At 37.3% G+C, this 12223-nt stretch overlaps 1 protein-coding gene across 1 annotated transcript in view; it reads left to right on the top strand.

The window, feature by feature from the left end:
• UBE2U (ubiquitin-conjugating enzyme E2U (putative)) overlaps positions 1 to 12223 on the top strand; it is a 62745-nt gene that overhangs the window by 23471 nt on the left and 27051 nt on the right. Inside the window, 1 exon segment of the mRNA XM_011940847.1 lies at positions 5710 to 5798. Within this exon segment, the coding sequence (XP_011796237.1) occupies positions 5710 to 5798 (89 nt within the window).

The following is a 12223-nucleotide window of genomic DNA, read 5'->3' as shown; positions in this document are numbered from 1 at the left end:
TGATCCGCCCGTCTCGGCCTCCCAAAGTGCTGGGATTACAGGCTTGAGCCACCGCGCCCAGCAACTTTTTTTTTTTTTTTTAAAGGTATTCAAACCTTTTCAGTGAGTAGAGAAAATGACTATATTTCCAAACCTCCAAACTCAGATTCTAAAATCTGAGATTACTACAAGAAAGGAAATTATAGGTCAATACCTTTTATTAGCATAGGTGCATAAATTTTAATCAAAATATTAGTGAATTGAATCCACTGATAAAATGGGATAACAATGACCAAATGGGTCTGATTATAAGAAAGCAAGGTTGGTTTAATATTCAAAAATCAATTTCTGTTACACATTTACTAGCCAAATAAAGGGAAAAGCCATAAAATTATTTCAGTGAATCCAGTAAAAGTATTTGTTAAAATTTAACACCCATTCATGATAAAAATTCTTAGCAAACTGAAATAGAAATTCCCTTATTTCAGTAATAGGAATCTACAAAAGTCCAACCGCCAACCCCTTAAAATGTGAAACGTTGATGCTTTTCTCCTGAGTTTAGGAATAAGGTAAGTATGTCTACTACCACCACTTCTATTCAACATTGTACTGGAGGTCCTAGCCAGTGCAATGAGGCAAGGAAAAGAAATAAAAATTTTCAAGTTTGGAAAGGATGAAGCAAATTATCTTTATTCATAGATAGCATGATTATGTGCATAGTGAAATCCAAATGAATATAAAAAACTTGAAAATTCATTAGTGAATTTAGCAAAGACTCATGGTATAAGATTAAAGTTAAGATTAAAAATTAACTATGTTTCTATATACTCATAATCAATAGATAGAAACTGAAATTTTAAAAATACCACTTACGGCCGGGCGCCGTGGCTCATGCCTGTAATCCCACCACTTTGGGAGGCCAAGGTGGGCAGATCATCTGAGGTCGGGAGTTCGAGACCAGCCTGACCAACATGGAGAAACCCTATCTCTACTAAAAATATACAATTAGCCAGGCGTGGGTGGCGCATGCCTGTGGTCCCAGCTACTCAGGAGACTGAGGCAGGAGAATCACTTGAACCTGGGAGGCAGAGGTTGCTGCAGTGAGCTGAGATCGTGCCATTATACTCTAGCCTGGGCAACAAGAGCAAAACTTCATCTCAAAAAAAAAAAAAAAAGTACCATTTACAACAGCATCAAAATGTAACGAAACATATACAAGACATCTGTACTGAAAACCACAAATATTTCTGAGAGAAAATTTAAAAGACCTAAAGAAGTAGAAATATCCAATGTTTGTGGCTTGGGAAAAACTGAATATTATTATATTGTCAATTCTTCCCAAATTAAACTGTAGATTAAATTCAATCTCAATCAAAATCTCAGCAGTTTTTTTTTTTTTCTGGAAATTTGTAAGCGGGCTCTAAATATATACCTAAGAGTGCAAAGGACATAGAAAAAGAAGGTAATTTTGAAGAACAAGGTTAGGGCATTGATACCCCTAGTTATTAAGATGTACTAGAAAACGACTATAACTTTGCTCTAATTGGATCTTTTTAGGCCAAGTTCCTGTTCCTGAATTAGGCACCATGGTCAGACAGCCCTGAACCCATCAGGCTCTAATTTGGAGCCAGAAGTGGGGTCAGTCCCATCAGAGTGTATGGTATCTACATAATGGGCGAAGAATGCAAGAGCTGTTGAGGAGGCAACCACAGTGTCCACTATGATAACCTTCAGATGCAAAGTATTTTTACTGGACCCAAACTTTGATGAATAAGAATTTGACAGGCACAGAGGAGACGAGTCTCTAGAACAGCTTTCACAGAAAGAGGAGTGTAATACCATGGTATGCTTGGATTAGTAGGAAATTCTGTGTGATGGAGCCTCTGGATGTGGGGATGGATAATAGAAGAAAAGGATGGAAATGGCCAGATGGTGAAGAGCCTCAAGTTCTATTTGAAAGTATTTAGATGTTTTCGTATAGAATTACATAACCAAATATGGTTTTCTTTTTCTCTCTCTCTTTTTTTAAGACAGAGTCTTGCTCTGTCACCCAGGCTAGAGTGCAGTGGCATAATCTCAGCTCACGGCAACCTCCACCTCCCAGGTTCAAGCAATTCTCCTGCCTCAGCCTCCCAAGTAGCTGGGATTACAGGCATGCACCACCATGCTCAGCTTATTTTTGTATTTTTAGAAGAGATGGAGTTTCACCACGTTGACCAGAATGGTCACGATCTCCTGACCTCGTGATCCACCCACCTCAGCTTCCCAAAGTGCTCAGACTACAGGCGTGAGCCACCGCACCCGGCCTAATTTTTGTATTTTTAATAGAGACGGGGTTTCACCATGTTGGCCAGGCTGGTCTCGAACTCCTGACCTCAGGTAATCCTCTCACCTCAGTACCAAATGTGGTTTTCAAGCAGAGGTATGATAACCTAGAATAGGGAGAGTCAGAGGTAGAAAAACCACAAGGAAGCTGTTTAGAGTTAATAGAGAAATGATGAGGTACTTATCAAGGCAATGGAGACCAGCTGACACTTAAGTGCTGAAGAGGCGCTAAACTTGGCTCTTTTCATGCATGATTTCATCTAATGCTTACAACAAGCACTTGAGAAAGTTTTATCTCCTGATTTTATAGTTGGGGAAACAGACCTCGAGAGGTTAGGTAACTTGCTCCAGAGCCACACACCTAACAAGTCGAAGCGCCAGAGGGTTTTAACCCAGGCCGGCTGACTCCAGACCCTGTACTCTTATCCATGATACTAAACAACTAGGTCATGATAGACAGGAAGGTTCCAACCACGGATATTTAGGCGTTTAATTGTTAGGCTTTGGTTGTGGCTGGGATGTTGCTTCCATGAAATAGTACTGCCATGACTATCTTCTTCCCCTAATGAACCTTTCTCTTTCCTTCACTAGCTCCTCTTAATTATAAGTTGGTTTCTGCTCTTTCTTTTCAAAATACTTACTAACTTTTTTGGAGGTGGATTTCTCTAGTAGCTTCCTCTATCAGTGATTTTGTTGATTTGACCCAAATCTCTTATTCCTAATCTGAGTGTCTTAATCACACTCCTGAAGATCATTTTGACTTGTCTGTACTATAATCACCTGAAATCTAGAGCTAAAATTAAACTCATATTTTACTTCAGTTTCTCTTGATGCTTTCTATTAACAGCAAAACTAACCAGACTTCTGGGCTTTAGAAGAATATTTGACTGTAATATTCCTTCACTTTTCACACACTGTCAGGCAACCAACCAGTCCAGTCAATTTTTTAGCATTGCCTTCAACTCATCTCCTCCCTTTCATAACCTTTGCTGCCACTCTGCTATTAGCTCTCAGTAGCTCATCCTTGAATTACTGCGTTTGCTTCCGATCTGGTCCCCTGGCATTTAATCTTCCGTCTATACTCCACCCTGCTTATTACTTTCAAGGAAAAGTCTTGCTCCAACATGGATTTCATAATTTACTTGCCTTATTCGAGAACTACTGATGGCTGTCTATTACCCAACAAATCAAGATCAAGATTACTGAATCAACTCTAACCTGTTCTCTGCCTAAATTTGTGGACCCTGCACTGCCCAGTTTCACTTATTTTATCAATTCCAACTCCTGTGAATTTGAAGTCTCCATTCTAGTCAATTGTCCTTTTACTATAATTTCTTCCCCCAACATCCTCTGTATGTACATATGCACACGCCATGCTCTCTCCCATCTGAACAATTACTAATACTCTTCCCTTGGCCTACAGTGCCCCCTTATTTTTTTTCCAGACCTGTATCCCAAATGACTGTTTCCCTGACGACTTAAAAAAAAATTACATCTCCTTCCTCCGACTTCTTTGCTTATTACCACTGCCAGAGGAGACAAGTGTCTGTTCTTGTATTCTCCAAATGTCTCCGTTAAACCATATGACACTTTATCATGTTAATAAAGTTGTTTAATTCACTAGTCCAGGTATATATCTTATTTTTTCCAACAGGTTACAAATTCTAATGTTCATTTTAAAATTATGTCTTCTACTTTTTTGTATTCATAATGTCAATGATAATACTCAGTAAATTCCCATCATTGGTTGAAACTATAAGCACATGTATTTTTATGCTGCATGTATCCCTGTAAGCTTACTTTATCTGAATAATAGTAAAATATAGTTACTGTTCTCTTTTTTTAAGGGGCTGTTTCCTTTATAGAATTGAAAATTCAAATACTCCCAAATGTGTAAGACATTTTGCTTTGTATATTCAAACCACACTAAAGTTATACCTTTTAGGGTAATATTTTTAATTATTATGGAGGAAAAAACAGAAAGCCCCTGAAGGCTAACAGTTTGAAATTGAACAGGACACCCTGGGAAGGGAAAAGGTCATGGGTCGTGGTCAAACAGACAAAAAACAATGGAGACGATTGTGCCTGAAGATGGTGTATTTTTTTTCACAAGACAGTGTGTTGACAGTTTCCTTCCTCTTGAGTCATTGTTGTCTGCTAAATGATCTGTGACAGCAAATTGATCACAAGCTTTTTCATGCAGGAGATATAATGCAGCCTTTCATTTTGTCACCTCTGTTGCCAAATGCTGAGACATTTCATTGGCAAATTCATGTTAGTTTAGTATATCATTTAGTCGTCTACAGCACAGCACACAGCTCTGGAAGCAATAATAGTAATGATTAATTTATCTTCCTCAAGTTTCAAATTTCTACTTAAGTGTGATTGTAAAAGTAATAACATATTCAAAAAATGTTAGTCTTAAAATTAGATGTGCATAATTGTTATTTAAATAAATTAGTGAATTAACACATTTAGATAACGCCTCATTAATTTAAAAGTTGAGTCAAATAGTTAATTTAAGGTACCTATGATTTACTTATAAAAACTAATGCTAATACACTTGTTCTGACTGAAAACTTGCTCCTTCTTCCAAAGAGCTAAGAACTTAAATTGGAAAACAGGCATAAGGCATATTGCACTGGATGTTTAAGCATCTGTTACAGCCAGTTAATTAGTGATTTCACATGTCTGAAAAAATACGCTAAGTAATGTTTTGTTTATAGAGTGTTGAGAATCTCTGCATTTTAAAAGTTTGTGGGAAAAATGCTTGGAAATGTAGTTATTTAAGGGACTGCTTTATAGTTTTCATTTAACACCTTATAACAACCTTTGCTCTCCATTAGGACATAGTGATATTAGCACAGGGAGGGGAAAGTAGCAGCCAGGAGTATTAGAAAAGAGCTGTTTTTCTCCTCTTTGAAAATAGCCAGATTCTCTGTAAAAACTAAACTAATCTCAATTCTAATACTTGTATTCTGTTCTCATTACAAGAAATAAGGGTTTTTTACTAGACTTTGGCATTGAATTTCAAGAAAAATATTTATTATTTCTTATAGAATGAGAAATTGAAAGGTATAATGCTTTGCTTAAAGTTATTTTTTAATGTTAGTCATGAAAGGCAGATGTCTTAAACCCATATTTTTCTTTTTATACTATGCGCATGGGTCCATATTTACATTTATTATTGAAAAGTGGTTGGGACATTTTCTTTTTCGTTATTTGTATTCATTATTGGTGGAATCAATATACTGGATACAATTGTTAAAAATATATGTTACAATTTGCAAGTCAGTTTAATATCTTGTGACAAGATGTTATGTGAACAGTTGGTATAGCAATACAATAATTTTAAAAAGAAAATTTACAAACTGCCCGTTGTCTGATTTTTATTTATATTTTCAGACCAATTAAAACAACCTCATTTAGTGATTACTACCAGACATGGTCCAGAGTAGCTACATCAAAAGCCACAGAATACTACAGAACTCCATGTAAGGTGAACTATCCTTGTCCTATGTTCTTTTGGTATATGTTAATCTGTTAACATTTATCTTGCTTTCAAAGACTAATTGACACACATCTGCTATATAAGAGTGATAAACTTCTCTGTAGGCTCTATATACTATTCATTCAACAACTATTACTTTAGTTCTTTTTTTAAAAAAAATTTTAATTTTAATTTTTCGTCTTAGAGACAGGGTCTAACTCCGTCATCCAGGCTGGAGTGCAGTGGCATAATAATAGCTAACTGCAGCCTCAAACTCCTGAACTCAAGCAATCTTCCTGCTTCATCCTCTTGAGTAGCTAGGATAATAGGCAAAAGCCATCATGCATGGCTAATTTTTTAAATTTTTACTTTTTAGAGATAGGGGTCTCACTACGTTGTCCAGGCTGGTTTGGAACTCTTGGCCTCAAGCAATCCTCCTGCCTCAGCCTCTCAAAGAAGAATACAAAGTCTTTTGTATAGAGCCCTGGACTGAAGTCTGATTAAAAGTCAGAAAGAAAGATATTCAACTGGAGGAATAACAGAAAAAGTTCTCAATCTTATGAGGTTTACTTTACTTCCTTTACCCTACAGAAAAGCTTTCACACCAGAGAGAACCTTTTAATTTCTCCTCTAAGCCACAGGAAATATTAGGTAGAAATTCAGCAAGAAAACCTAAGAACATAGGGCTGTTCAATTATATCCATCGAAAAGGAAAAATCATCTGTTACCATCATACATCAGGAACTAGAAAGACAGAATGAGAGAGCTGGACAACTTTCTGGCTCCATTTAATTGGATCTTTAGAGTACTATTTCATTATCTGGATGAAAGTAGGTTGTCCAGTCTGCATACACTTACTGAAATATGACTTTGCTTCAGCCATCCTTCTAAAGTGGTGCATCCTGTAGTAGCAGAGACTTCTGAATTTCTAGAGGCAGTGATTACGTTTTAGTCCTCTTCTTACTTGCACTGTCATTAGCTGTCCTCTCCTTGATTTCCATGATACCATACATCCATGGCTTTTCATTTCCCTTCCTAAGCACTCTGCTGCCTCTTCCCTTGGCAATATCTTCTTCATTCAGTCCTCTCTACTTACTGTCTCTGAAAGACCTCTTCCTCTACCACGGTTTTCATTTACCTACAGGCCAGTGATTCCTAAAGCTGCATCTCTAGCCAGACCCCTCTTTCGAATTTTACGTGCATATTTATAACTGTGCAGGGGACATCTCACCTATTTGTATTATAGGCTTCTCATGTTCAAGATGTCTCAAAGCGAATTCATCATCTTGCCCCCGAATCTATCCTTCTTCTTTTATTCCCTCTCTTGGTTAGTGGTAGATCACCATTTTTACATTTTCTTACCAAAACCAGACTCTTAGATGTTTCCTACAACTCTTTATCTCTCTCATTAAACCTGGTTGATTTTATCTCCTGCAACATTATGAATGCTTCCACTCTACTACACCCCCATGACCATTGCCTTAATTTGAGGTCTCATTATATTTCATCTCATCATTATGATAGTTTCCTATCATGAAAAATAGTATTAACTTTTAAGGTACAAATGAGGGCAAAAAATAGTACTAAGCTTAATAAATATCCTTAAAAGGTAAATTTAATCAATAACTTTTAAGAAATGACATGTTCTTTCAGGAGGTTGGCTATTAATTATTTTGTGATTATATATTACCATCCTAACTCATAGGTCAATACAATTTAAGGTACATCAAGATCTACAATCTTTAGCAGCTCTCTCAGTATAAAATATTAATTATTTTTGATACCAGAGTACTTGAATGGTTAATTCAGATCAAAGATTTGTTGTTGAATGCCGCCTAGTCAATTCAGCAAACACATCTGTTCTGTGTACCTACTATGTATGAGACACTGAGCAGCTCATATAGGCTGCAGGGGCAATAACCCTTAATTACACAAACACTGTGTTGAGAGACATTAATTGGCACACTCTAGGGAACCACTCAGAATCAAACTCCCTCCACCAAAAAACAGATTGTTACAGGATGGTGCTTTCTAGAATAACATGTAAATATATAGGGCCACTTGGAAACTCCAAACTGCTAGAGGAAAAAAAAAAAACAGAAGCATGTGCCAAAACTTAAGGAGATTTGGAAATAATTGTCTTGCAATAAAGAATAATTTAAAAATGGAAGGAAATAATAAGGCACCACTGACCGCAGTTTCTTCCTCAAAAAGAGTTTGGCCCCCAAGTGTTTAATTTTGTTGTTTCTACATCTTTCACTAACCTAGTATGTAATTCATCCCTGTTTGTAAAGGCAGTAACTGGTCATCGTTATCTCTAGCCGAAAGGAATTTCTGAGACTTTGAATCTAGCACTTGGTGAATGATTTCACAATCACCCTGCCTCTTCTTCCCCTAGGGAATTGTTATAAGAATGTTTCAAGAGCTTTCCTTGAATAATAACCAGCACTTAATTTAAAAAAATTAAATGTAAACTTTACATGTGCTGCTGGCCATTTTATCTTTTGATAGTTCAGCTGGATGAGATCCAACACTATCTTTTTTAATGGCCTAATTTCCTGGCAATAAAAAAGATGAAGCTTTTAGATTATAGAATGCTTCTTCAACAACTCAGAAATAAAAGAGAAACTCCTAATAACTTCATTTTCTACAGTTACATTCTTAGCATTGGAAAGATTATTAAACTCTTGTACATATTTTTAAGAGCTTTATCTTTTATGAGTAGTGGTAAGTAGTTAAATTTTGATTTGGGGCATTAACTCTTTTTCCTATCTTGTGCCACAAATCTATACATAGTCGTTGGCATCATCATAATAGTAAGTTTATTCTTGTATAATGCAGTTTATGAAGTATGCTCATATATACTTTTAGGCATCCCAATCTATCATTGTTTTATTCATTTATTCAACCAATATTTTTAAACACCTCATATATGTCGTGCACGGTGATATATCAACCCTACGTGCCAGACACTATTATTATTATTTTGTTTTAAGATGAGAAAACTAAGACCAGAAAAGCTAAGTAATTTACCTAAGGTTATACATGTGAGGGAGAATATCATATGTTGGTAAAGAATATACATCCTGGAGTCAGATTTACCAGAGTTTCATCCTGGCTCTGCCATTTACTAGCTGTGTGACTTTGGTTAAGTTTCTTAACCTCTCTGTGTCCCAGTTTTCTCATCCATAAAATGAGAATAATCACAGCACATGCTTTATAGGGTTGAAGCACCGTTGTGAGTTCTCAATAAGTGAACAATAAGTTCTCAATAAGTGTGTTATCAATTAATTCGGTAGGCTGTGGTCCAGAGACTTGAATCACATCTTCTCACTGCACGTTTGTTGCTCTTTCTCTGATACTCTAATGCCTCCATAATATGACATCAAACTGTTATCTCTGTATGTATGGGATTTAAATTCAAACTTGGAAGTACAGGCAGCATATTTGTAAATAATTATAATTTTTAGTTCATAAGCATAGGCAATCGTATGGAAAATGTACCAAGAATCCACTGTTCTCTCTCCATTGCTATAGAATGGCAAGTAAAATGTTTGGCAGAGAACAAACCAATACATATGGTTGTGGGCAACAGAGCCTTAATGACAGAATATGATCCCCATAAGGAAATGTTTATGTTAGAGGAAAAGAATTCCTCCAGACCAGTGTACTCTGTAATACTGAGCCTAGGCTTCCTGATGTTTGTTTGCTGTCATCAAGACAGACCAAACAGCCTGAAGCATGATGGGGATGTTTTCTTCACCCTAGGAGACTTTTATTCTTTGAGTCTTCAAGCCAGCAGTAAGGGCAAGTTTAGATGCACATTTAGATGCAAGAAGCAGTATCATCTGACTCTAATGCAGTGGTTCTCAGTCTTGACTGCTCATTAGAACCACCTGAGGAGCCTGTAAAAATTTCAATATAGAGGGCTCACCCAAGACCAATTACATCAGGATCTCTGGGAGTAGGACCAGGCAGTAGTAGTTTTTAAAGCTCCCCAGGTGACTACAATGTGCAACCAAGGCTGGGAAGGTCCTAGTGGGAAGAGCATGATGTCAGAAGTTAGCAGCTCCTTAGCCCGGCATCAGTTTTGCCACATGAAGATAAGTGAATTTAAGGTAGTCACCTAACTCTTTGTACTTTGGTTTTCATTTCTATTGATTGACAAAAATATTCCATCCTACTTTATGTTGCTCTGTGGTTAGCATGAGATAGCATGTGTGAAAATAGAACATGCTGAGGCAAGTTGGTGCTATTGATTTTTTTGGATGTGACCATCCTAGCAGTGGGGAAAAAAAAAATTCAGGGCAACCTCTACAGATGTTGGATGAGAGATGTATCACAGGGAAAAAGAAGCAGAGTGGAAGCAATGCCCTGGAATCTGCAGAAGGCACAACAGAAAAGGAAGAACTGTATTGAGGATACAATAGAGGATGCTTTCCTACCACAGATTACAAAACTACCACGAATGCAAGATATCATAGTGATGAAGGAATTTCAACGTGCAAAACTTCTGCTAAAATTACATGGTTCCTTTCTTCTCTCTGTCTCTCTCACGTCCTCATTCCTTCATTGTTTCTCTCCGATCAGTGTCATTCATTGAGCACCTTCTATATCTAGACAATTGGCTGTGTATGGGAGACAAGAAGACACATTGTGGTAAGCTCTTCAAGGAGTTTACGGACAAGTGGTAAGAGACAGATGAGTGAAAAAAAAAAATCATAGGGATAAAATATGAGAAGTGTTAAAAGTTTGTACAAAGTACTGTGGCATTTTCATCTCTCGGATGATGGAGAAGCAATGAAGAAAATGAGTCCATGATATAAAACTAATGGGACTATTCAGGAAAGATGACCATGTCATTTGGGCTTTCATACTATATAAGGAAGAGACAGCCATACATATTCAAATGTAAAATGAGGAAAGGCAAGCTCAAAAAGTTTAAGAAAAGATGTGAATTATCCTTAAATAGAAACCTCAAAAGGAAATAGCATTCGTGAGAGATTAAATTTTAAATTTTGGCTAAGAGTAATGAAGAGTCCCAATGAGAAGACATTACTCAACCTCTCTATGTCTGCTTGACCATCTGTACAGTGGGTATTCTAACAGTAACCATATCTATTTTACGTGTGCCCAGCGTATAATAAAAATTCAGGCTGGACACAGCAGGCTCACACCTGTAATCCCAGCATTTTGGGAGGCCAAGGCAGGTGGATCAGTTGAGACCAGGAGTTCGAGACCAGCCTGGCCCACATGGCGAAACCCCATCTCTACTGAAAATACAAAAATTAGCCTGGCATGGTGGCTCATGCCTGTAATTCCAGCTACTCGCTGGCTGAGGCATGAGAATCACTTGAACCTGGAAGGTGGAGGTTGCGGTGAGCCAAGATTGCACCACTGCACTCCAGCCTGGGCGACAGAGTGAGACTATCTAAAAAAAGAAAGAAAGAAAGAAAAGAAAAATCTGCTAATGTTAATTGTTATAATCATCTAAAGGAAATAATAAGGCCTCACAAGAACTCTGGGGAGCTAAGATTTACTTTTTTAATGGAAGGGAGGAGCATATATCCAAATACCAATAAAAAGTATTAATAAAGTCTATAAGAATATGTATGTATATGTGCTTACATGTGTTTGAAGCAAGAAAATTAAGGAACAGACAAAAACATTGCTGGTGAAAATCATGTAAAAAAGGAAACTATTCAGTTAAAAAAATTTTTTTCTATCAATGGCAAATGTCATCAAGCTGAAAGGGGTAAATTCATCATTATTAAGAAGAAAGCTCAGGCTGGGCACAGTGGTTCACGTCTGTAATCCCAACACTCTGGAAGGCCAACGCGGGAGGATTTCTTGAGCCCAGGAGTTTGAGACCAGCCTGGGCAAAATGGGGAGACCCTATCTCTACAAAAAATTTTAAAACTAGCCAGGCATGGTGTCGTGTGCCCATAGTCCCAGCTACTTGGGAGGCTTGAGTGGGAAGATCCCGTGAACTCAGGAACTGGAGGTGGCAGTGAGCTATGATCATGCCACTGCACTCCAGCCTGGGTGACAAAGTGAGACTCCCATCTCAAAAAAAAAAGAAGAAGAAAAAGAAGAAAGCCCCAGACAAGGGCAAGACTGGTGGACAGCATCTAGCTGGTTAAATAGTTCAAGACTATAAGCTAAGCCCAGAACAATAATAAGAAATAGGAAAATAGATAAAAATATATATGGGCATATGATCTGGCTTAATATTTCATGTAAAAATTACCAGTGCCTTAAACATAGTAGGTTTTTAAAAATTATTATACTTTAAGTTCTAGGGTACATGTGCACAACATGCAGGTTTGTTACGTATGTATACATGTGCCATGTTGGTGTGCTGCACCCATTAATTCGTCATTTACATTAGGTATATCTCCTAATGCTATCCCTCCCCCCTCCCCGCCT

The sequence above is a fragment of the Colobus angolensis genome, unplaced genomic scaffold (genome assembly GCF_000951035.1).
Source record: "Colobus angolensis palliatus isolate OR3802 unplaced genomic scaffold, Cang.pa_1.0 Scaffold102, whole genome shotgun sequence".
Lineage (NCBI taxonomy): Eukaryota > Metazoa > Chordata > Mammalia > Primates > Cercopithecidae > Colobus > Colobus angolensis.
The sequence above is the reverse complement of the archived record's forward strand: the minus strand, read 5'-3'. Positions and strand labels throughout refer to the sequence as shown.